The sequence below is a fragment of the Larimichthys crocea genome, chromosome I, assembly GCF_000972845.2.
Source record: "Larimichthys crocea isolate SSNF chromosome I, L_crocea_2.0, whole genome shotgun sequence".
Classification (NCBI taxonomy): Eukaryota; Metazoa; Chordata; class Actinopteri; family Sciaenidae; genus Larimichthys; species Larimichthys crocea.
In genome coordinates, this window is record NC_040011.1 from 18,486,744 (window position 1) to 18,513,489 (window position 26,746).

The 26,746-nt window shown below is 39.0% G+C and overlaps 4 protein-coding genes across 5 annotated transcripts; 2 read left to right on the plus strand and 2 right to left on the minus strand.

Moving 5' to 3' along the window:
• Positions 1-1,216: 1,216 nt before the first annotated feature.
• si:dkey-57a22.15 (gamma-crystallin M2) lies at positions 1,217-2,109 on the plus strand. 2 transcript variants are annotated; one of them, XM_010747779.3, is made up of 3 exons: positions 1,217-1,225; positions 1,384-1,626; positions 1,811-2,109. In XM_010747779.3, exons 1-3 carry the CDS (start codon positions 1,217-1,219, stop codon positions 2,081-2,083), a joined length of 525 nt encoding a protein of 174 aa, XP_010746081.1. In that variant the 3' UTR covers positions 2,084-2,109. The 2 variants fall into 2 exon arrangements, with proteins under 2 accessions (XP_010746081.1, XP_010746080.1); XM_010747778.2 differs by lacking the exon at positions 1,217-1,225 and having other exon boundaries at positions 1,372-1,626.
• Positions 2,110-5,392: 3,283 nt separating this feature from the next.
• LOC104932531 (gamma-crystallin M2) lies at positions 5,393-6,193 on the plus strand. The gene is made up of 3 exons (XM_019270142.2): positions 5,393-5,435; positions 5,548-5,790; positions 5,890-6,193. The coding sequence occupies exons 1-3, from the start codon at positions 5,427-5,429 to the stop codon at positions 6,163-6,165; spliced, it is 528 nt and encodes a 175-aa protein (XP_019125687.1). The 5' UTR covers positions 5,393-5,426; the 3' UTR covers positions 6,166-6,193.
• Positions 6,194-11,214: 5,021 nt separating this feature from the next.
• LOC104932532 (gamma-crystallin M2) lies at positions 11,215-12,019 on the minus strand. The gene is made up of 3 exons (XM_010747781.3): positions 11,937-12,019; positions 11,603-11,845; positions 11,215-11,510 (listed from the first exon to the last, which is right to left on the minus strand). Exons 1-3 carry the CDS (start codon positions 11,964-11,966, stop codon positions 11,235-11,237), a joined length of 549 nt encoding a protein of 182 aa, XP_010746083.2. The 5' UTR covers positions 11,967-12,019; the 3' UTR covers positions 11,215-11,234.
• Positions 12,020-20,178: 8,159 nt separating this feature from the next.
• LOC113746663 (gamma-crystallin M2-like) lies at positions 20,179-21,021 on the minus strand. Its single transcript, XM_027283298.1, has 3 exons — positions 20,921-21,021; positions 20,566-20,808; positions 20,179-20,473 (listed from the first exon to the last, which is right to left on the minus strand). Exons 1-3 carry the CDS (start codon positions 20,948-20,950, stop codon positions 20,198-20,200), a joined length of 549 nt encoding a protein of 182 aa, XP_027139099.1. The 5' UTR covers positions 20,951-21,021; the 3' UTR covers positions 20,179-20,197.
• Positions 21,022-26,746: the final 5,725 nt, after the last annotated feature.

A 26,746-nucleotide genomic window follows, 5' to 3' on the forward strand; every position in this document is an offset into this window, starting at 1 on the left:
TAAGAATCATGCACAACCTGTTAGTCATTAGTATTCATAGTCTGTCTTCATATTTAGAAAAAAGATTAGGAAAACACTTAAAATACAGAATTTTGACCAAAATTGTCAAAACAAAATGTACTTTCAATACACCAGAGACAAAAGTTTGACATTCAAAACAAGATGACTATAATCATAGCTATTTTATATAACTATCGATCAAAAGTAACAACCATAACACCATTACATGAAACAATAACAGTTAAACATAAATAGAAGTTTACATTTTAAGATGTAACTAACACTACATTTAAGGTATGTATGTTCATATACGGGAAGATTAGGTTAGGTTTGCTACATATACTTTATAGTACATATATGTCACTGGTCAGCGTCACTTTTGATATAGACAAATCTCAGATATCAAGTTGAGATAACACACACACACACACACACTCAACTTTAAATCTGACATTTGTCGTTTTTGTATGGATATGACAAATTAATTAAACATACAATACACACGAAAAATGGTAAAAAAAAAAAAAGTCATAGTCATAAACTAAACTCATTATTAGCTAGAGCTGTATAGCTGGACGAAATATGTGTCCCCCACTCTTTTTTCAGTGTAATATTACAGCAGGAGTCTTCAAAAAGTCAAACATGGCAGTAGTACTTCAAGGGAATTGTAGTTCATTAAGCCAAACAAAAATAGTTGAACAAAATGCTATACCACACCTGACCCTGGGAGTAAATGTGGTGTTAATAGATGAAGTAAAGGTTAACACAAGCATCCCACACACATACAGCTAACATACAGTACACTGTAAAAATATACAAATCCAAATATAATCTTTATGTCCAGTGTAGCATACAGCCAGAGCATGGTATACACTTACTTATGTGCATACAGGTAGAGCTTTAGAGAGAGTGAATGGCTTCCTGCGAAAGGGCTGTTCCATATTGTTCTGTAGCCATTGTCCACTGGATGTGTGGATACCATACTAGTCTTTTCCCTTGTCCATGCATGTCAAAACACCAAACCAGTTAATTATTTTTCCTTTTTTTCCAAATACAAATCCATATTTCTGACCCAATGTTGTGCTCTAACAAAAAGGTAAACATGTGCCAGTAGCCTTCAGTTATAACTACGAGAGAATTTGAATAACAATGCTTTGTTTGTCAAGAGGTAGTATAAAAAGCCCTGAAAACATGGGGAATCTCTCCAACGGAGACCATGGGCAAGGTAAGTACTGTTTTTCCTCTCTGCTCAGATTAAATGTGAACTGTTACAAAGCTATTCAAATTTTTATATATTATGTTTTTATGTTGAGCAAAGAGCTGAATTCTTCTTGCTGAACCAAGGTCACAGCTTATGACATTAATAACTTTATGTTCTACCAGATTATCTTTTACGAGGACAAGAACTTCCAGGGTCGGAGCTATGAGTGCAGCAATGACTGCACGGACCTTCACTCATACTTCAGCCGCTGTAACTCCATCAGGGTGGAGAGTGGCTGCTTCATGATCTATGAACGACCTAACTTCATGGGCCACCAGTATTTCATGAGGAGGGGAGAGTATTCTGACTACCCAAGGTGGATGGGCTTCAGCAGCTGTATCCGTTCGTGCCGAATGATCCCTGCGGTAAGTGGGTTTTATTTGTAAAGATGGAGAAGGGAAATAAAAGATTGAAAAAGAGGAATTTCAGCATAGCTCTAGACGCATATTTTTGTTGTAACATTCTCCATGTTATGTTTGATTAGCTTGTGGTTATAGAACATACAGTATATCATCTTTTGATCAAACCTGTTTTCTTTTGGTCCCACAGTATCGAGGCTCCTACAGAATGCGTATCTATGAAAAGCCCGACTTCAGTGGTCACATGATGGAGTTCATGGATGACTGCCCATGTGTGTCTGACCGTTTCCATCACCGCCATGTCTACTCATGTAATGTTATGAATGGCTACTGGATCTTCTATGAGTACCCCAACTACCGAGGCAGACAGTACTTCCTGAGGAATGGGGAGTACAGGAGGTACCGTGACTGGTGTGCCACCTGCGCCATCGTCGGCTCCTTCAGGAGGGTCACCGAATTTTAGCCATGAAGCGAAACCTTGCTGTAAATATCAAACACTTAGTTTATTAAAGATGTTGAATTTTTAACCTCCTTTGTATGTGTGTTTTCATTGGTTTGTCAAAGATTGGATTTGGTAGGCATTTCAAAGTGTGATTGAACTGAGTAAGTAAAAGGAGCCTTATAAAGACAATAAAAGACACTTTTACTGTGAGGTAACTTCTGTACTTAGTTACTTTGAACAAGAGAGTTAAAGATGTGTTTTTTTTTTCAAATCAAATCAAATCAATTTTATTTGTATAGCCCAAAGTCACTGTACTTAGTTTCTATCTGTCAGTAACAAGAGGGGTAAACAGCCTTAACTGTACTGAAGCTGGTTCAAAACAAATGGAGAGCAACTTTTAAATCTTTTCCACTGAGATTTTTTGATTCAATTTATCTCACTCGCTTGTCCTGTAGAATATAGACTTTAAATCTATATATAACGTTAAGATACTTTTATATTGTACTGTACTGTAATATAAGGATATATTATATACTGCTATAACTCCATACATAATTGGCAGTACATTTTCCTGTTGCTACACTGCTGTAACCCATAATATATTGGTAATAAAACACAAATAATTACTTTTGTCAGATTTACAGTATATTCTATATTGTAGATTAACACTGAAGACATCAACAAAAAAGAAAGCAAAATGTTTTTTATGTTTTAGATACTTTTGATACAGCTTTGCACATTTGCATTTTCTCAATCGCCTTCATGAGGTCGTCACCTGGAATAGTCAGTCTTGAAAGAGTTCTCATATATGTTGAGCTCTTGTTGGCTGTTTATTCTTCACTCTGTGGTCCTCATCTCATCTCAAACCATCTCAGCTGAACTAAGGTTGATTGATTGTGGAGGCCAGGTCACCTGATGCAGCACTACATCACTCTCATCACAGCACTCTTCTTGGTCAAATAGCAAATTGCAAACAAAAGATGCTCCCACTAAGCTCACTAAGCTGGCATGCAGTGACTATAAAGTAAATGTTGATGCCAGTTGCAGCCCAGCACTATGTTATAAATATTGTTTTATATGATTATACATAATAGATGGACAAACTTGAATTCCAATAATAAAGCTTCATTCTGTAGTATTTATATTATCATGCAGAATCAGTTAAATATTTTAAACTAGTTCTCAACATGTATTTTTAAGGCCAACCAATGAGCAATTTGGGTTTAGTGTCTTCCCCAAGGATGCAGGTGAACAACTAACTATACCTTCTGAGCTTAACTGTTTGAATTCACTTTCCCTCACTGCAGTCCTGAAAAGTTTTGATCCTACACTTTGTGACTTTGTTTTGAGATGTGCTGAATAAATATTCATTATTAAACATTCAATATTTATATTAGTGTGTAATATATTAATGTGTTATATCATTTAGGCTAACCTGCAGAGTACTTATTAGTCATACAGTATACACTGCCCATCCAAAAAAAAAGTTGCACAGTCCAATATTTTATTGGAACGCCTTTAGCTTTAAGTACGGCACACATTCGTTGTGGCATCGTTTCAATGAGCTTCTGCAATGTCACAACATTTATTCATCCAGAGTTGCATTAATTTCCCGTCAAGATTTTATACTGATGATGGGAGAGTCGCACCGCTGAGCAAAGTTTTCTCCAGTACATCCCAAAGATTCTCAATGGGGTTGGGATCTGGACTCTGTGCTGGCCAATCCATGTGTGAAAAGAATGTCTCATACTCTCTGAACCTGAACCACTTATTTACAATGTGAGCCTGATGAATCCTGGCATTGTCATCTTGGAATATGTCCGTGCCATCAGAGAATTAAAACTCCATTGATGTAAAGACCTGGTCATCCAGTATATTTAGGTAGTCAGCTGACCTCATTCTTTGGGGACATAACTTTGTTGAACCTGACCTGACCAACTGCAGCAACCCCAGGTCATAAAACCACCCCCGCAGACTTGTACGGTGAGTACTAGGCATGATGGGTGTATCACTTCATCCACCTCTCTTCTTACCGTAATGTGCCCAAGATGATGGTTCACCTCCATCCTTGCAGGTTTTAATAATGCGTTGGACAGTCTTAATCTGATTTGAGTAGTTTTAGGAATCTCCTTAGTTGTTTTCTTTGTTTGATACAGGCCAATCATTTGACCCTTCCGAAACTAATTTACATCCTTTCCACAACCACAGAATACGTCTTCAGACATGGTTGTTTAAGAAAGAAGAAGCTACTCACAGCATGAGCTAGGGTTAAATAAGTTGTTGCTAGCTGAAATATATTAATCACTGCAGTAATTATCCAATGGAAAACTCTTACCAATTTGCTTAATTAAATCCAGGTGGTGACTTTTTTTTTGGACGGGCAGTGTATTTTCAGTGAGAGGTGTGTGAATAGAAACATTTCCTTTGATATGTATTGCATATTTCAGGTGCCACAGGAGAACTACAGGAGAACAGGATGCAATAAAATTACATAAATTTTTTTCATCCAGCCAAGCAAGACATTCAATAATGTAATAAAATAAAAACAGAGCTACATCATCACAGCCTGGTTGCTTTCTGTGCAAAAGCAATGCTATTTTCCTTAAGACAACAAATACACCTGTGGACTTCTTTTAAAAATGTCTTAATATGACTTACTTTATTTATAGAATGTACTGATGAGCGTAAGCTGCACAACAATAAGCAAGAGAAAAGATAGATTTATGATCCCAGCCAGAATTTAGATGCCTATTTTTTAATAATTAAACTCTGCAAAACATAATTGAATGCTACTCTGAAACAATTTATAGTATGACTAAATTGTTTGTTTCATTCATAAAGTATGTGAATAAGGGGTAGTGTGTATTACAGAAATTATTATTTTTATAGTTACAGTTTACATACATTAGATTGCAACAGAAATTTAATTTACAAAACAGGATTTGGTAAAAACAACAACAACAACAACAACAACAACAAACATATTCAGCGTGTTTAATTCTTTTTATACTAAATATTTGTACTGGTTCTAGACTTCTCATGTGTTTGTCAGAGATGTGGCCTGATGTCATGTTCTTTCCATCAGTGATGATTACAGGATGATGTGGACCACCTTCTGACTCAGAATGGAACACACACAAAGCGTATGCTTATAATAGACAATGCAGATGCCAGAAATGTATGGATAGAGAACCATTGTTTCACACTTATAGTCCCCGTTCAGCAAAAGTCATACTGCCAATTCATCAGCTTTGCACATGGCTTTGGATAACCACATGGTCCCTTTGGTTTTATATAAAAAGGCACTGGAGATATGGAGCTGGCAGAGCAAGTTGAACCATCAACAACCTAAACCACTATCATCATGGGCAAGGTAAAAGAATATCTAATGCTGTTTTTACACAGCAAAATATATTCAAATTTTAAGGTGAGCAATGACATGAACACTATTTAAATCCTGGTCTTCTCTATGTTTTCTGTTACAGGTCATCTTCTACGAGGACAGGAACTTCCAGGGTCGCTCCTGGGAGTGCATGAGCGACTGCGCTGACTTTTCCTCCTACCTGAGCAGATGCCACTCCTTCAGGGTGGAGAGTGGCTGCTTCATGGCCTACGACCGTCCCAACTACATGGGAAACCAGTACTTCATGAGGAGGGGCGACTATGCTGACTACATGAGCATGTGGGGATGGAACAGTGGTATCAGATCTTGCCGTATGATCCCCATGGTACGTATAAAACAGACATCTGTTATACTACAGTTCTATTAAGGGTGACACCCCTCCCAAAACGTGCTATTAAGACATTTATTTCTTTTTGTATTACAGTACAGAGGCCAGTACAGGATGAGGATCTACGAGAGGGAGAACTTCGGTGGTCAGATGTATGAGATGATGGACGACTGTGACAACATCATGGACCGTTACCGTATGAACAACTGCATGTCCTGCAACGTGATGGACGGCCACTGGCTGATGTACGAGCAGCCCCACTACAGAGGCAGGATGATGTACTTCAGGCCTGGAGAGTACAGGAACTTCATGAACATGGGCTGGAGCGGCTCCAGGTTCATGAGCATGAGGCGTATCATGGACATGTGGTAGATGTCTGTGTTTAAGTAAATAAAAAAGATGTGTAATTCATAAACATGTTTGTGTTCTTTTGTGTGGCTTCTCCTTAGTAGTTAAAATAACTAAATAGTGTAAAAGCCCAACACCAACTTTCTACACACACAAATATACACAGGGTCGACATGTGCTATTTCTCACAGATGTCCTAAAAGTTTATTTAAAAATATCACTTACAAGTTTCTCATCATGTTCCTTTATATAAAATAAAGGATGTCTTTAGTCTTCAAAATATAATTCAAGTTTAATCTAACTGGACTCTTTTTGTCTTTTAATTGCTTACATTTCTATTATTATGATAACATTGTTACTCACCAAAATCATTGCAGATATCATACACAACTGGCAATTGGACAGGTTGCAAGCAAGCCAACAGTTTGGCTATATTATCTACTTTTTTATTTGGAGGTCAACTAAAAAGGCCAGATGGACTATATAGTCCCTTGAGTCAGTTCTGGGTTCTGCCCTGAAGTCTAATGACAGGCTTGGAACGCCTCCAAGGGAAGGCGGCCAGGAGACATCCTAATCAGATGTCTAAATCACTTAAGCTGGTTCCTTTTGACATGAAAGAGCAGCGGCTCTACTCTGATCTGGATGTCTAAGATCCTCACTCTGTATGGCTGAGCCAAGACACTCCATGGAGGAAACTTATTGGTGGTCACCACCCACAGCTCATGACCACAGGTAAGGGTTGGAATGTAGACTGGGGAATCAGGAGCTTTTGAACTAGCTCCTTCTTCCTCAAAACGGTCCAGGAAAAATCTGCAGTGCTGCCAATGCTGCTCCAATCCATCAGTCCATCTTACTGTCCATTTTCCATTTTTTGTCACTCATGAACAAGACCCTGAGATACTTGAACTCCTTCACTCTGGGCAACAACTTACTCAAAACCCATAACCATTGTTAAATTATATACAGTATTTGTATCTATATGTATCTACAACTTATCTCACTCAGTTCTGTTTTGAATATTGCATATTTAATGGCACCTCAGATAAGTGCAGACATACAAGCTTCACAGAGTTTAAGTGGCAGATAGATCTCAACATCACCTATTTGGAGAACTGTGAATCTTCACAGTGTAATCATAGCTGCAGCAGTTGTATTGTTGTATCTTTAAGGCCTACCTGCAGGCTTTCATAGTCAAATTGCTGCAAAGAAAGCACAACTGAGGGAAATCAACAAAGAAACATAAGTAATGTTAGACCAGTGGAAATCTGTACTTTGGTCTGAGGAGTAAATGTTAACATATGCTTGCATATATGCTTCTAAAGAAAAAAGGTAAAGCGGCCAATTAGTGCTTAGCATATATGGACACTTCTTCAAGACTGTTGGAAAAGCATTTCAGGTTATGACCTTATGAATGTGATTGAGAGAATGTCAAGATTGTGGAAAGCTGTCATCAAAGCAAAAGGTGGTTGAACTATTAATATATATCTGTAAATTAACTCCATCCATCCATCGATTTTCTGTAACTTCTTATCCTCCTGGAGCTGACCCCAGTTATAGTAAACTCGACATTCCAAATTCCATCTGTGCAACATTATTCAAAGTTATAAAATATTCACAATATTGTTGCAGACATCAGAAAACTGCTTTATCTGGCCATCAAATTCTTCTAAACATCTAAACATCACTTGCTTTGTCAAGTTCTTCTTTCTATATCTGTCACATGGGAAGACTGTGGTAATCTCAAGAGGCTGCCAGCCTCAATAAACATTTACAACTGATCGCAAGCTCATACTTTATTTAATCAAATGCAAGCTCATACTTTATTTAATCAAATACACAACACATATTTATCCTGTGAAAAGACAAGAAGCTCAGCTATTAATAATTCAGAATCTACTGCTCTACCATAATTTCTGTCTACTCAATCCATCCACGAGAGAGAGAGTTTAGTTTAACTGTTGCGCAGCCACAACAACAGAAACTATTTTTCACTAAATGAAATGGTTTGGAAAATTCTTGTGATTGCCACAGAATAGCCTTTGTTCTATTTACTAAACTCTGATGAATGACAAGGTCTACTAGCAAAACAAAATGCCGTACCTCCCATTGTGTGTCACAATACGGTTCTGATGGGCAAGCGTGGCTCTTTTACATTCTCTTAGAGTGTAAACACTGTATTGTTAATCAGTTGTTTTGACTGTCAGCCTTTTTTCATGTTTCAGCAGGGTGATAGACCTCAGAACAAAATGGTTATTTTGTTGTAAAAAGTACAATTAAAGCAGAACATGTTTTTTTCCTCCTTACAACATAAACTGAGTGTAAATCCTGTGATATAAATGATTCTGTACAGTTCATATCTACTAATATGATAAACACCCAGTGATTAGAAACATAATGTCTTAAACAAACACAAGACTTTCACCCAGGAGAAAGGGCTTCTTGTCCTATGTGAAACTAAAAGTATTTTAAGACTGAAGTTAAATGTTATGTGTGTCACCACACACTGTGGTGTTCTTATGTTATGCAATGTGATTTATATAACAGAACATAATTATTTTAGCCAATTCTTTCCTAAACCTAACCAAACTATCAGCATTCCAAAACATTAACCATGTGTTAAAAAGACTTTTTGGCAGAAATCCCTGCTCAGAGGGTTGTCACACCCCTCTTAAAAACAGGGCAAAACAACACAATGTAACCATACCAACATACCAAAAACTAAATCAAAGATACAAAAAGGCAGCGTAAAAATTATAAATGTTTTGCATTTTCCCATTTAAATACACAAACATACTACCATGACACAATGACCCAATCCTCCTGACAATGACCACCACAACTTCAATGACCCAAACCTCTGGACCATGGCGACCATTTTACCAACTCAAGTTACTCACCTAGAAACCTTTTTAAAGGGTGAGAAAATGGCTAGGAAGAGAAGCCAGAGATTTGTCAAGTACAAAGTCATGACAAATGGACAGTTAGAAAGTTACATGGCATTTCCTGTATGAATTTCTGTTGGAGACAATGTAAAACAGTACCCAAAAACTAAAAATTCCAGCTACCAAATGCACACATACCTGTAACTAATGTCCTAAACCAATAGTAACATACTTATATTTATCAAATCAAATCAAATCTTATTTGTACAGCCCAAAGTCACAAAGTACAGGGAGGGACACCCTCTGTCCTTAGACCCTCGGTTCAAGTGAGGAAAAACTTGCCCACAAAGAACCTTTAACAGGGAAAAAATGTGGAAGAAACCTCAGGAAGAGCCACAGAGGAGGGATCCCTCTCCCAGGATAGACAGATGTGCAATAGATGTCATGTGTACATTTCTAAATGAAATGCAAAATTTACTTTCATCTGAAAAGAGGACTTTGGACCACTGAGCAACAGTCCAGTCTTTTTTCTATTTAGCCCAGGTAAGACGCTTCTGACGTTGTTGCATCTGTTGCGTCTGACGTTCAGGAGTTGCTTGACGCGAGGAATGCAACTCCAGCCTCAGTCTGCTCCTTGTGAATCTCCTCCAAGTTCTTGAATGGCTGTTCTCTCAAGGTTTAATCTTACTACTTTATACTCTCACGGTTATCCCTGTGCACCCTTTTCTACCACACTTTCCATCCCCTCAACTTTCTATGAATATGCTTGGATACAGAACTATGTGAACAACCAGCTTCTTTGGCATTTAACTTTTGTGGCTTACCCTGCTTGTGGAAGATGGCAATGTCTGTCTTCTGGACAAGTCTTCCCCAAGATTGTGTAGCCTAGACTTAGAACTAGATTCAGAGACCATGTAAAAGCTCAGGAAACCTTTGCGCATGTTTTCAGTTAATTAGCTGATTACAGTGGGACATTGTGAGTCTACAATATTGAACTTTTTCACAATATTCTAATTCTCAGAGATACTGAATTTTGGGTTTTCATTAGCTGTAAGCCACAATCATCAAAATTAAAAGAAATAAAGTCTTAAAATATTTAACTATGCATGTGATGAATCTATAAAATATATGACTTTCACTTTTTGAATTGAAATAATTAATAATAAATAACTTTTCCATGATATTCTAATTTATTGAGATGCACCTGTATGATATATAACCTCAAGCCTAATCAGAATCAGAATGGGGTAGATAATAATAATGTAATGTAATAATATATTAAATGATGTATATATAAATACTGTAAGCAGTAGAAGCATTGTTCATGCATTCATGCAGACTTTCTTTGCACTATACAAACATTTGAATATAATGAAGAAATGGAAAGAACTGAATTTGTCTAAACATCATAAAGCAACAGTGATTGTAATGGATCTATAATATATGTACCTTGTGGTGCATTGTGATGCTGTAGCAATCATGTTCCAGATTTAAGGCTCTTTTTTTTAAATGACAATGCAAACTATTTCCAGCAAAAATATCACTCAAGTCGAAAGAGCTATAAATGATCTCAAGTGTACATACAAAAAGGCTATTTTGAAAGTGTGCATGAACCATCACCTTTGCATTATGACAACCTTCATTATTTGTTTTATCACAGCTGGCTGTGGGTGGGTGACACGTTGAGTTAAACCACTGTAGCAGTTTAAGGAATTTAGTTGCCAATTTGAAGTCAGTGTTCATGTCTTTATTGAAAAGAAGGTTAGACAACAGATAACTGAGCTAGAAAGGTTGGAGAAAAAGGAGGCATTTATGTACCAAATGGGTGGCATGAGCTGTGAGAACTAAGGAAAAGGACATACAGTAGATGCATGTTGCAGGAGGACCAGATGAATCAGATGGAGTTTGGGGGTGAGCAGTTGTAGGTAAAGTAGTCCAGTTTCTGAGGATGTCCATGCAGTCTGTAAACAGGTAACTGTTTAGTAAATGTGGGGATCGGAGGTAGAGTACAGCAGGACATGGTCTTTTACACAAAACAAAGTAAGCGAAATAAGTAAGTGAAAAATGCTTGGTTTGGACACCTCTTTTTATTCTCTTGAGTAATCTACAATATTTATTCAATGTATATCATTTTATGTGGATGCAAGAACATAAAAAAGTTGCAGTCTCAAGTTTGTTTTATCTTTAATTTTTATTTCAAAATGAAAATGTCTACCACATGTCCATGATACGCCTCATGCTCATGAACCTGGAGCCACTCCAGCCCATGTTCATGAAGTTCCTGTACTCTCCAGGCCTGAAGTACATCATCCTGCCTCTGTAGTGGGGCTGCTCGTACATCAGCCAGTGGCCGTCCATCACGTTGCAGGACATGCAGTTGTTCATACGGTAACGGTCCATGATGTTGTCACAGTCGTCCATCATCTCATACATCTGACCACCGAAGTTCTCCCTCTCGTAGATCCTCATCCTGTACTGGCCTCTGTACTGTTTTGGAAAAGAGAAATAAATCAATGTCTGCATATCAAGTTTTGTAAGGGATGTCAACTGTATTAGGCAGATGTCTGTTTTATACTTACCATGGGGATCATACGGCAAGACCTGATACCACTGTTCCATCCCCACATGCTCATGTAGTCAGCATAGTCGCCTCTCCTCATGAAGTACTGGTTTCCCATGTAGTTGGGACGGTCATAGGCCATGAAGCAGCCGCTCTGCACTCTGAAAGAGTGGCATCTGCTCAGGTAGGAGGAAAAGTCAGCACAGTCGCTCATGCACTCCCAGGAGCGACCCTGGAAGTTCCTGTCCTCGTAGAAGGTGACCTGAAAAATGAGAGATGCTGTAAGTCTGCAGGGTATTCTCTATAAATAAACAGTCATGATTTGTAATTTGTTTTTAAAATTATAAGCTTACCCTGCACATGCCCATTTCAGTGGTGGTCATGTTTGTGCTGTAGGTGAGCTGCTGCTGTTGGTGTTGTTACTGCTGCACTGCTGTCCTGTTTGGTGTAACCCCTGCTTTTATACCTGACCAGACCCTACAGAGTCAGTGGGCCCCCATTGTTAAAACTCCTATGTGATATAGAGGCTCTGTCACTGCCTATAGTCAGCACACACACACATAGACAATGGACATAGACTCACACATCTCTCTTCCCTTCACTGTTTAGAGAGCCATCAAGGGTGCCCACTTGGTAGATCTTTCATTTATTTTTATTTCTGCTTGCTTTTACACATTATTCTAACTTACCTTTTGTGTGTTCAAAATTCACCACACATGGTATTGACGTGAAAAGAGGGGATAACCTGTCTGTCATTAAATGGCATGATAATGCTTGCTTTTACTGGTCATGTGAACAATATAACCGTTAATGTTAATTTGTGCCATCACACATACTGTAATGGGTGTGAGGTTGGACCCAAGAACAGCACAGACTGAGACCAGTGTTGGAACAGTTCAACCATTTATTAGCCAAACAGGGTCGCAAAAATCCACAGCAGGTATTCAGGAAAGTCTCCAACAGAGCTAGCCAAAATAGTCCCACTCCAGAAGAAACCTCCGGGGAGGGAATCCAAGCAAAGAGGAGACAGACAAAGGGCGAGCAGGCAGAGGAGTCAGGGACGGAAGGCTGGTCAAGTTACCCGGGCAGGGACGACAAGGACTGGTCAGAGACAGGCAGGGTCGAAACCAGGAAAGCAATCCGAAGATAAACATGCAAGAGCTTAGCATGCTGCTGAAGACAATCTGGCAGAGACAGAGTGGAAAGAGTGGGTTTAAATCAGGTGAGGGAATACAGGTGAAGGTGGTTGCACTAATCAGGTGTGGAATGGCCGGCAGGTGAATGGAAAAGTACTGGCAGGAGGAATGAAAAACCAGGAGCGGATCATGACACATACGTTTTCATTAAAGGAAAATGGTAAAAAATATAGTAATGTTTGTTTAAAATACATTTGTGTTAAGGGAGCAGGAAATGTTTTACATATCATAAAAAAAGATGTGAATGTACCTGGTTAAATAAATTAAAATAACAAGGTATAGTAATTTAGTATAGTGTAGTATAGTATAGTGTGATATTACATAGTATAGTGTTCGAAGTTTTCTTGTATATGCTTGTATAGTGTAGTCTTAGTTTCCTTTAAGATGCATCAGGATAGCGTAATGGTATAACCCAGCCCAGGCCCCAGCCAAGGTTCAAACCAGGAACCTTCTTGCTGTGAGGAGACAGTGCTAACCACTGCGTGGTTATACTATATATTGTGTAGTAAAGTATAGTATAGTATATAGGGATGCATATTATCGATGAATTCATTAATTGTTAGTTGATTGACCTTATCGATCTATTAACGATTAACTGATAAACGGCTTTTTTCCTGAGAACATACATTTCTCACGGTGTCTTTAACATAAAGCAAAATATTGCTTATATACTGAATAAAAAATGCATGTTATATTCCTCAACTAATGTTTTATTGTACCAGTTGGGATACGGTACAGATATGGCATTTAACCAAAATAAATTCTGCACAGAAAATAGAAATACATTAAAAAAAATGATTGTGCACTTTCTCACCTGTTGCATGTGAAACATTAAGCAACATAAAATATTTTTTAAAGCTATACAATATGGGCTTAGCCTGCACAATATTAAGCCTACATATAATTATCTGGTAAAGTACTTGGATGAAAAACTTGAAACATTAGCAGCACCACTTATAATCTCCCTTGTTCTGAGAAAGGTCACAGTAAGATTACTAGCCCTGGAAACTTACAGTAACATGTAGTACTGAACACAGCTTCAATCATCCCTGAGGAAGGTGACAGTAAAATTAGAGGGCCTCTATTAACAATTTCCCGCAGAAATGTTGAGAGTGACGAGTGAGCTGAGCATGTTTATTTACACACAGGAGCAGATAGCGATGACGCGCAGCAATTAGCATTAGCATGTTAGCAATTAGCATGTATTTCATTCTTAGTGGCTAATGCTAATTGCTAGCGCGTCAGCACGGCTGCAGGTTTTGAAGGTGGTATCTTAGCGAACTCGTTAGAGCTGCTGAACTTAAACGTAGCACGCAGAGTTTACACTGAGCGTCTTGTCACATTGCTTAGTTTGAAATGCTCCATACTCACTCCGGGTTCGTCGCCGCGTTACGTTCAGGTACGTTCGCTGTGGCCTAGATTAAACAATGGCGCCCTCAACTGGCGACACCATGACATTTCACTGAAAAATACTCCTGTGGAAAATGGCCCTAGAAACAGTTAACCCGATTAATTTAATTTAATCAATTAATTCTTTTCAACAATTAACCGATTAATCGATTAACTCTTTACATCCCTAATTAGTATAGTATATTAGTATAGTAGTATGTATAGTAGTATGAGTGATTAGTGCCTATATCTGAAGAAGAGCAGACTATGATTTGCACTTGTAAAACCCGTAATTCGCAACTTGTGATGCGCATCTCGCAACTGTGAACGCGCATCTCAGAGTTTGTAAGTGTAACTTCAGATCCACACATCTGCAAAAAGCAACTGCAAGCATATTTCACAACTTGTGAAACGCATCTTCGAATTTGCACTTGTAACTTCAGATCTGCAAAGCTGCACAACATGATTTGCATGCGCAGGTTCCTATTTGCTCGCTCATTGCGCATCCTTCTCACGTGATTTTTGGCACGATTCATCGGATGGATTTGAAGGAAACGATTTGCGCGCAGAGCCAGGATGCTGTTCTACACACTCTTGTCCAAGAGGTGGGCAGTGTGGTATTGGATAATATATCAATAAACGGCTCAGTGGTGGGTGGTGGGGCTGGCCATGACTCTTGGTCTACGACACGGCGCCATGAGAACATGGAGAGAAAGTGTTCAACAACGTGTAAGTAAACATTATGGTTTAATCATAGACATATTACATAGACGCCGCATTGAGGCGGGTTGGTCGTTGGTCGCGTCGTATAAACGGCGCCGCATATTGGTTCGGGCAGATCTGCCCGTAAACTAATACAAGGAAATGGACTGAACTTCATAAAGCGCCTTTCTACAAAGTTCTTCTAAGTTAGTCTCTTATTACACCCATTCACACACACAATAATATATCTGGGAAAAACAACAGGCACCAAAAACAATGTATGTAACTTTAAAGAGTGATTAAATGTTTACCCTAGTAAGCACCAAACCAACGTATGTATTCAATGTTACAGCTACTAATGTGTGTAACACTGTTACTGTGATGATAATATGAAATTTATATTTAAACATTAATCGTGTCTAAAGAACCAGATCCTGAAATGTAGATGGACATGAGGGTTTCTGAATAAAGAGACACCACACCACACACCCCACACACACATCTATATTATATATATATATATATATATATATATTATATCATATATACATCCACATATACACACACACATCACAATATATATATGTTGTGTGTGTGTGTGTGTGTTGTGTGTGTGTGTGTGTGTTGTGTGTGTGTATGTACACGTTAGTGCTCTTTATTCAGAAAGCCCTCATCTCACACTAACATTTCAGGATTCGGTTATTATCGACACAGATTAAATGTTAAATATAAATATTTCAATATTTATCATCACAGAAACACAGTGTTACACACATTAGTAGCTGAAACACTCAAGCTTAACAAAATACATACGTTGGTTTGGTGCTTACATAAGGAGTAAACATTTATAATCCTCACTTTACAAATTACATACGTTGTTTTGGTGCCTGTTTGTTTCCAGATATATTAGTGTGGTGTGAAATGGGTGTATAAGAACATTAACTTGAAGAACTTTGTAGAAAGGCGGCTTTATGAAGTGCAGTCCATTTCCTGTATTAGTTTAGGGGCAGATCTGCCCGCAACCATATGGCGGCGCCGTTTACGTATCGCGGACCAACGACCAACCCGCCTCAATGCGCGTCTATGTTATATGTCTATGATTTAAACCATATGTTACTTACACGTTGTTGAACACTTCATCTCTCATGTTCTTCATGCGCCGTTGTCGTCGACGCCAAAAATCACGTGAGAAGGATGACGCAACTGAGCGAGCAAATAGGAACCTGCGCATGCAAATCATGTTGTGCAGCTTTGCAGATCTGAAGTTACAAGTGCAAATTCGAAGATGCGCTTTCACAAGTTGTGAAATATGCTTGCAGTTTGCTTTTTGCAGATGTGTGGATCTTACAAACTCTGAGATGCGCGTTCACAAGTTGCGAGATGCGCATTCACAAGTTGCGAATTACGGGTTTTACAAGTGCAAATCATAGTCTGCTCTTCTTCAGATATATGGCACTAATCTACTTTCATAATAGTATAGTATAGTAGACTATAGCATTGTGTAAGTTTTCTTGTATGTTTGTATAGTGTATACTGTCCTTTAAGATGCATCAGGATAGTGTAATGGTACAACAGGGAAATGAGTCAAAACTTTGAGGAGGACGAATTTAAACTGGACCAGAATAAAGTGGAGGTTCTGGAGGACATGGGTGATGCTGTCACCGGTGTGTGTAAACAGGCAAGCAGTTGCAAGCAGTGGCAAGCATGTTCTGGATGTACTGGAGTGTGTTTAAAGTTTGGGATAGGGTGCCATGCTGTTACAACAGTCTATTCTGGATACGGTGAAGGCGTAGATGAAGGGTTTTTGCAGCCGAGTGATGGGTAGAGTTGAAATAAAAAGACTTTTCTCGTGATATAATTTATGTGTTATTCAAAGGAATGTTTTTTGTCAAAGATCACTCAGAGGTTGTGACTGTGTGTGGAGGAAGACAGTGGGCAGTTGTTAATGGTGAGGCAGAAAATGTGAGTGGTTTTGGTGGGGGATGTGGGGCTGATAGGTAAAGGGGTGGGGGTAGGTGAGGGACTGGGATTGTGGGGGTTGGGAGCAGGAGAGGAGGGCATGTTTCTGTAAATGGTATCAACTTTGTTTTTTTGTGAACAAAGGAAGGGGGTGAGATTTGACTGTAATATAATACAAAACTATGACAACTCTAGGACACACATTAAAATGCTCAAGTTTCAAACGACTTCAAACATCTACAAGACATGTAGGCAGAAAGGTAAGAATCTGAAGAATTTGATTTCTTATATGCAAAACAAAGTAAGCAGTGTTGTGCTTGGTTTGGACACCTCTTTTGATGCTCTTGAGTAATCTACATTGTTTATTCAGTGTATTACATTAAATATTTTTGCAACAATGGAAAAAAAGAAAAGAGTCACAGGCTCTATTATTGTAACTTACCTTCTGTCTGTTCAAAATGTGTCCCGCCATACAAGAGTCAAGTGGACAAGTCGCCAGCTTAACGCAGGGAATGTAGAGACAAACAGCCATTTACACCCACATTCAAAACTACAGACAATTTACAGTCACCAATATACCTGTTAAGTACATGTCTTTGGACTGTTGGAGGAAGCCAGAATACCCGGAGAGAACCCACAGAGACACATGGAGAACATGCAAACTCCACACAGAAAGGCCCCAGCTGAGGTTCAAACCAGGAAACTTCTTGCTGTGAAGCAACAGTGCTAACCACTGCATGGTATAGTATAATATAACATTGTATAGTATAGTATGTATACTATATAATAGTATAGTATAGTAGAGCATAGTATAGTATATAACAGTATAGTATAGCATAGTATAGTATAGTATAGTATAGTATAGTATATAACACTATAGTGTACTGTATAATAGTATAGTATAGTATAGTATGTATACTATATAATAGTATAGTATAGTAGAGCATAGTATAGTATATAACAGTATAGTATAGCATAGTATAGTATAGTATACTATAGTATATAACACTATAGTGTACTGTATAATAGTATAGTATAGTATAGTATAGTATAGTATAGGGATGCACCGAAATGAAGATTTTCGACCGAAACCGAATAAAAATTAAATGGTTGGCCGAATACCAAAACCGAATATGAGATGCGGTTGTTAAATTTTTCACTATTTTTTTTTACTATTGCATAAATAGCCTAGAATAAATTTGTAGACATGTTTTTTCAAAGAAAGTAAATGTTTATTTAATATCCTTCAAATATTCCAGTAGAATTTCCAGTTAGTATAATTATTATTTCATTTATATTGTTAGAAAGCCCATGTTGTTTTAATCACTGTTAATTTGTTCTTGAAAGAAATACTATTTAGTTTAGTTTTATTTAGTTTATTATATTTACGGTGAATTTCCAGTTTTCCCAAGTTCGTGAACGCATCATAGTCATTCCAACGATCACCTCGCATGTGTGAGACGCCGTAATGTAGAGAGAAGTATATAGCTTCGCTAAAGAGCAGTGTATGATGTATTTCTTGCCTGTGTTTTTCCTATATCCTGCATCCTGGGTTTATTGTGTGTGAATGAGAAAAGAATCAGCAACCCTGGCCAGATCACCGCGCACGTTGTTTCATTGCATCAATTGAGTCACTCCACTATTCGGCCTTACTATTCGGCCACTTCACCAGAAGCCGAATGTGGCATTTTTTGCAATATTTGGCGGAATACTTTCAGTTGCCGAATATTCGGTGCATCCCTAGTATAGTATAGTATAGTATAGTATAGTATAGTATAGTATAGTATATAATAGACTATAGCTTTGTGAAGTTTTTTTGGATATGTTTGTGTAGTGTAGTCTCAGTTTCCTTTAAGATGTATCAGGATAGTGTCATGGTACAACAGGACAATAAGTCCAAACTTTTGGAGGCCTTTATATATGAGAAGGAGGAATTTAAACTGGATCTGCTGTTGGACCAGAACCAAGTGGAGGTTCTGGAGGATATGGGTGATGTAGTCATAAGTCCAGGTGTGTGTTAAAAGGCAAGAAGCAGATTTCTGGATGTATTGGAGTTTGTTTAAGGTTTTGGATAGTGTGGTGTAGAGGATGCTGTTGTAATAGTCTATTATGAAGGTGATGAAGGCGTAGACAAGGGTTTTTGGAGCAGAGAAGAGTAATGGGCAGAATTGTGCTAAGTTTTGGGTTTGGAAAAGGCAGTTCTCATGATGTAATTTAATTATTATTTAAAGGAGGGGCCATTGACAGAGATAACTCAGACTTTGCGACTGTGTTGGGAGGAAGACAATGAGGAGTTGTCAGTGGTGAGGCAGTTGGAGAGCATGAAGTGAGTGGAAATAGTGATGTTGCCAAGGGGAAGTATGTAAAGAATGAAAATGAAAGGACCAAGCACCCAACCCAGGGGGATACCTTGGGACAAAAGAGTGGTGGATGTGGTGCAGTTGCTGATGTGGATGAACTTTTGTCTGTTTTTGAGGTATGATTTAAACCATGAGAGGGCAGTGACAGTGATGCTGGGGGAGGAGTTGAGGCAGGAGAGAAGAATAGTGTGGTTAAAGGTGTCAAAGGCTGCAGTGAGGTCCAGAAGGATGACAACGCTGAGGTGATCAGAGTCTTCAGAGAAGAATGTCGTTGGTGACTCTGAGGAGGGCTGTTCCAGTACTGTGTTCTGAGCAGACTCTGGATTTAAATGGATCAAACAGGTCACTGGAGATAAGTTTTGAGTTGTGTGGCAACAGTACATGCCAGGTTTTTTAACCGAAAAGGGAAATTAGAGATTAGCTGAAAATTTGTCATGATATCAGGGTTGAGTCCAGGTTTTTGGAGTATGTGGCAGCAAGGTTGAGTGAATGAGGTCTAAACCAGAGCTGAGGAAGGAGTTGACGGTGTCTCTAATCAGAGGGGGAGACAGTTATTGACAAGATGGGATTGGATCCAGGGCATGTGGAGCTTTCATTCCTGCCATAAGGTTGGACAGCTTTCCTGTCAACACAGGGGAGAACTGAGGCTGAAAGGTGAAGGAGGAGGAACAGGTGGGAGACTAGAAGTGTAGGGGTTAGGTGACGTTAATTCAGAATGAGCTATGAAGACTAAGGAAGGGGATGAGATTTGAATATAATATAATACAAAATTGTATTAACTCTGAGAGACACACCACAAAATGCTCAAGTTTCAAATTAGGTCATAAACATCTACAAGACATGTTGGCAGAAAGGTAAGAATCTGAAGAATTTTGATGCTCTTGAGTAATCTACATTGTTTATTCAATGTATTACATTAAATATTTTTGTAATGATGGAAGAACAGAAAACAGTCACAGGCTCACGTTTCTGTTTTATCTTTCATTTTTTATTTCAAAATGAAAATGTCTACCACATGTCCATGATACGCCTCATGCTCATGAACCTGGAGCCGCTCCAGCCCATGTTCATGAAGTTCCTGTACTCTCCAGGCCTGAAGTACATCATTCTGCCTCTGTAGTGGGGCTGCTCGTACATCAGCCAGTGGCCGTCCATCACGTTGCAGGACATGCAGTTGTTCATACGGTAACGGTCCATGATGTTGTCACAGTCGTCCATCATCTCATACATCTGACCACCGAAGTTGTCCCTCTCGTAGATCCTCATCCTGTACTGGCCTCTGTACTGTTTTAGAAAAGAGAAATAAATCAATATCTGCATATCAAGTTTTGTAAGGGATGTCAACTGTAATAGGCAGATGTCTGTTTTATACCTACCATGGGGATCATACGGCAAGACCTAATACCACTGTTCCATCCCCACATGCTCATGTAGTCAGCATAGTCGCCCCTCCTCATGAAGTACTGGTTTCCCATGTAGTTGGGACGGTCGTAGGCCATGAAGCAGCCACTCTGCACCCTGAAGGAGTGGCATCTGCTCAGGTAGGAGGAAAAGTCAGCGCAGTCGCTCATGCACTCCCAGGAGCGACCCTGGAAGTTCCTGTCCTCGTAGAAGGTGACCTGAAAAATGAGAGATGCTGTAATTGACTGAAGAAGCACTGACAACATTTGATGTTCTCTATAAATAAACACTCATGAAATTTGTAATTTGTGTTTGAAATGATAAGCTTACCCTGCCCATGCCCATTTCAGTGGTGGTCATGTTTGTGCTGTAGGTGAGCTGCTGCTGTTGGTGTTGTTACTGCTGCACTGCTGTCCTGTTTGGTGTAACCCCTGCTTTTATACCTGACCAGACCCTACAGAGTCAGTGGGACCCCATTGTTAAAACCCCTATGTGATATAAAGGCTCTGTCATTGACTGTAGTCAGCGCACACACACATAAACAAAGCACATATGGACACACAAAGCCTTCCCTTTTTCACCAAACAGTTAATAAATATCGCACACATCCCTTTTCCCTTCACCATTTAGTAGGGCCACCAACGATGCACACTTGGTAGCTCTTTTATCTATTTTTACTTCTGTATATATTGTAACTTACCTTCTGTCTGTTCAAAATGTGTCCCGCCACACAAGAGTCATTCTGTCATCTCACTTCTTGCATTCAGGTGACAAAACGGGGGCATAACCATTGTCATGGCATGATGTGTGCTTTTATTGGTCATGTGAGTGATATAATTAAGTGTATGTTCATAATGTTATTTTGTGACATCACAAATGGTGGAAAAAAAAAACTTTATTTAAAATATATTTGTGTTATGGTAGTGGTAAATGTTTTACATATTATGAAAAATGTGTGAATGTACCTGGATAAATAAACGAAAATAACAAAGTATAGTGATATAGTATAGTATAATATAGTCAGTGGTTAAATTGGCTTTTGAAGGAGGGGGAGCCGTTCTTCACTCACAGTGGTCAATAGCTCTCAAAAAAACCTCGCACCATAGGTTTAATACATATTTTATCAATTATGTATACAATATACACAATTCACATATTAACATTTTTTTTTTTTTACATCCCATCAATTTACACTGTTAGTTGCATTACTTATTTACATCTCACACCATGAATTCACATAGTTAATTACATCTGACACCATAAATCTACATCAGTCAAATCAATTGTTTGCTAAACTTTCTTACATGTCACAACATCAAACCAAATATCAGCAGTTGCCAGTCATTACAATTAATTCACAACTTTCCAAATAGGACTTAGATCTCTTGTCTTCTGTCTTTCCTGTCTCTGTCTACATGCTATATGGTCTGCTGACCTCCGGGTTTAGCGCTTCTTAACAGTTAGTTAACTGAACGATTTTATAACTGACTTTTTCACAAAAACATTAAGGTGAAAAAATAGACATTTAGTTCCAGTAAGTTAATAATGTCCTGAACATTTTGTTGTGACAGTACTTGACTCACCTTAAGCTTCCCACTGTCGGTGGCGCATCAGCAGCACCGTGTGTTTGTATGTGCAGTATGCGAGAATGTGCACGTATCAGTGAAAACATGGACTGGAGTTTCATTGATTCAGGTTTTATATCAATAAACAAGTGGTTTTATATAATGAGTGAACAGACTAATGTAGCCTACTGATTTTTGACATGGTAAAAGAGGGGTGGTCAAAACTAATGATTTTAAAAAGTCCTGTAATGGTAGCTACGCCCATGATTATTATAAACTCCGAAGTAGAGGGAGCTCAGCTCCTCCTGGCTGTACTGCTGAGGTGAGGAGGCGGAGCTGAGCTCCGGAGGGCTCCGGCCCAATTTAATGTCTGAATATAGTAGAGTATAGTATTGTATGGTATAGTGCATGATACAGTGCATTGTTGTAACCCTCTTATGGCCGATGTAAACATGACAAATGAATGAAAGACCGATCCGTATGAACGTACTGCTGTGTGCACTGCTCCTTACACAGCCTGAGCAGCATGTCACGTGACAAATGAACGATCTAAATGAACAAACTGTGCTTACTGCTCTTCACACAGCCTGAGCTGCCAAGCAGCTGCCTTGTGGAGAGGGAACGTATTGCATGAAAATAAACAAATCACTAACTGAGACTATTCATTACTCCCGATTCATATAAAAGATTAGTTCATATTGAACAATACATTCACGACCGTCTCGTGACTCCTCCTCTGCGTGCTTTGCGGTAACGTATTGTGTCACTTCCGGTATCTGTGTTGTTGCCACAGTGCTCTCTGCTCTGCTCACCTGAACAGATTTCCGTATATTTCTCACATCAGCAACTATCTACTTATCTCTGCACTACTCTTTGACTTGTTCTGTCTGTGCACAAACAGGTCTTTTAACTCTAGTAACCACAATCTGATAGTTTCACCATTTTCTGTTAGCCACACTAACTAGCCTAGCTATAGCAATGGCGTCCCTCTCCTCTCCTCTCTCCTCTCCTGCTCTCTCCTGTCCTGTGTGCCACATGTTCAGTTACTCCTCGTCCTCCTTTAGTGATAACGGTACTTGTAATAAATGTAGTTTATTTGTAGCTTTGGAGGCGAGGGTCAGTGAGTTAGAGGCACGGTACCGCACCACCGAACAGTCAGTAGCTCAGATAGTTAGCCAGTCCCCTGTAGCCGGTGCGGTACAGCCACAGGTAGCTTCAGCTAGCCGTCCCCCGGCAGTTCCCGAGCGGCCGGGAGGCTGGGTGACTGTTCGAAGGAGGCATAGCCCCAAACTGAAGCCCACGGTACACCACCAACCGCTCCACGTTTCAAACAGATTTTCCCCGCTCAGCAACACACCTGCTGAGAGGCCAACTCTGGTCATTGGCAGCTCCATAGTCCGAAACGTGAAGTTAGCGACACCGGGGGCCATAGTTAAATGCATCCCGGGGGCCAGAGCGGGCGACATCGAGTCTTTTTTGAAACTGCTGGCTAAGGATAAGCATAAATACAGTAAGATTGTTATTCACGTCGGCGGTAATGACACCCGGTTACGCCAATCGGAGGTCACTAAAATTAATGTTTCATCGGTGTGTGAATACGCCAAAACGATGTCGGACTCCGTAGTTTTCTCTGGTCCCTTCCCCATTGTGACCAGTGATGACATGTTTAGCTGCATGTCGTCATTTCACCGCTGGCTGTCGAGGTGGTGTCCAGCAAACGATGTGGGCTTCATAGATAATTGGACACCTTTCTGGGGAAAACCTGGTCTGATTAGGAGAGACGGCATCCATCCCACTTTGGATGGAGCAGCTCTCATATCTAGAAATATGGCCAAGTTTATTAGCTAAAAACTTAAAAACTTAATAAAAATTAAATCAACATCTCCAACAGTCCAAAATAAGAGAATTAAATGTGGACTCCTGAATATCAGGTCTTTGTCATCTAAAGCTGTCTTAGTCAATGAATTAATATCTGATTATGATATTGATTTGTTCTGTCTCACTGAAACCTGGCTGCAGGAGGATGAATATGTTAGCTTAAATGAATCCACTCCTCCGAGTCATTATAATACTCATGTTCCTCGAAGTACTGGTCGAGGTGGTGGAGTTGGAGCCATATTTGGCTCAAGTCTATTAATAAATCCTAAACCTAAACTAAATTATAATTCATTTGAAAGTCTTGTTCTTAGCCTCACTCACCCAACCTGGAAAACTTCGCAACCAATTTTATTTGTTACAGTATATCGAGCTCCAGGTCCTTATTCTGAATTTTTATCTGAATTTTCAGAATTTGCATCAGGCTTGATCCTTAAAACAGATAAAGTAATTATTGTAGGTGATTTTAACATTCATGTGGACAACCACAATGATAGTCTTAGTACTGCGTTTATCTCTCTATTAGACTCAATTGGCTTTTGTCAAAGTGTAAATAAACCGACTCATTGTCTGAACCACACTCTTGATCTTGTTCTTTCATATGGCATTTAAATTGATAATATAATAGTCTTCCCACAGAATCCTCTTCTGTCTGACCATTTTTTAATAACCTTTGAGTTCATACTACCGGACTATAAGCCTTTGTGTCGAAGCTTCTACAGCAGATGTTTATCTGATAGTGCTGTAGCCAAATTTAAGAAAGTGATTCCTTCAGCATTGAATCAAATGCCATGTCTAACTGTAACAGAGGACTTGTCTGCTTCCTTTAGCCCCTCACAAATAGATCATCTTGTTGATAGTATTACAGGCTCATTACGGACAACTCTAGACTCTATTGCACCTCTGAAAAAGAAGATAATTAAACAAAGAAGGCTAGCACCATGGTATAGCCAGCAGACTCGTAAATTAAAGCAAAAGGCACGTAAATCTAAACGCAAATGGCGTGCCACTAAACTGGAAGAATCTCATCTAGTCTGGCAAGATAATCTCAAAACATACAGGAAGGCTCTCCGTAATGCCAGAGCAGCCTATTACTCTTCTTTAATTGAGGAGAATAAGAACAACCCCAGGTTTCTCTTCAGCACTGTAGCCAGGCTAACAGAGAATCACAGCTCTACTGAACCATCTATTCCTCTAGGTCTAAGTAGCAATGACTTCATGAGCTTCTTTAATGATAAGATTATAACTATTAGAGACAAAATCCATCACCTCTTGCCCTCAACAGGCATTGATCTGCATTCTGATACAGCAAGTTTTGAAACAGCTGTAAAACCTGATATGTATTTGGACTGTTTTTCTCCCATCAACCTTCATCAAATAACTTTAATCATTTCTGCAGCTAAGCCGTCAACCTGTCTCTTAGACTCCATCCCAACCAGGCTGCTCAAGGATGTTTTACCTGTAGTTAGTAATTCGTTATTGGATATGATTAATCTGTCTTTATTATCAGGATATGTACCACAGTCCTTTAAGGTAGCTGTAATTAAACCTCTTCTTAAAAAGCCCACTCTAGACCCAGAGGTCTTAGCCAACTACAGGCTGATATCAAACCTTCCCTTTCTGTCTAAGATACTTGAGAAAGCTGTAGCTAATCAGCTGTGTGACTTTCTCCATAACAATAGTCTATTTGAGGATTTTCAGTCAGGATTTAGAGTGCATCATAGCACAGAGACCGCATTAGTCAAAGTTACAAATGACCTCCTAATGGCATCAGACAAAGGACTCATCTCTGTACTTGTCCTGTTAGATCTTAGTGCTGCATTTGACACCATTGACCATCAAATTCTTTTACAGAGACTGGAACATCAAATTGGCATCAATGATGAATCCTCCATGCAGACCAAAGTTTGTCATGTAGTCCCACAAGGTTCTGTACTTGGACCACTTCTATTCAGTTTATATATGCTTCCTTTAGGGAACATTATTAGGAATCACTGTATCAATTTTCATTGTTATGCTGACGACACCCAATTATATTTATCGATCAAGCCGGATGCAACCAATCAGTTAACTAAAGTCCAAGCATGCCTTAAGGATATAAAAAGTTGGATGACCTACAATTTTTTGATGTTAATGTAGCGCCTGTAGTCTGATTAGCAACAAACAATGACACTAACATTCATGCTAGGTTCGGAGAGCTGGTAATTGTTAGACCAATGCGACACCGTGAGATTAACAATTGACAATTTATTGCTACAAGGGTAAATATTTTGCAGTGAATGAAAATAAAATACAGAAAAATAGAGCTCTTTCAAAATGGTAGAAAATTAATAAACAAACAAAAAAAATAAAAAAAGTTCAAAAGAAAGTGTCTCTCCTTCTTTGTAGAAGGTAAGTGTTCTGATCAGTTTCTGTTCATGCAATGTTCAAAGTTCAGTCCATAACTTTACTACCCGGGTAGATTTTTGTGTTATGTTCTTATCTGTATCACGAGTGAAGTGAGTTGATGTCAGAAGCTCCTCGGAGTGGATCCCACAGCTGGCCAGACCATGCACCGCTCCGTCTGAATCGCTCGTCCTTAATGGCTCGCCACCGAACCTCCTCAGTTCGGAATCTGAATCAAGTCCTAATCCGTCGAATACCGAAGGAACAAAAAACCAGTCTACACATAGAGTGTAGAACAAATAATCAGTACTTCCTGTTCAACTGACATATT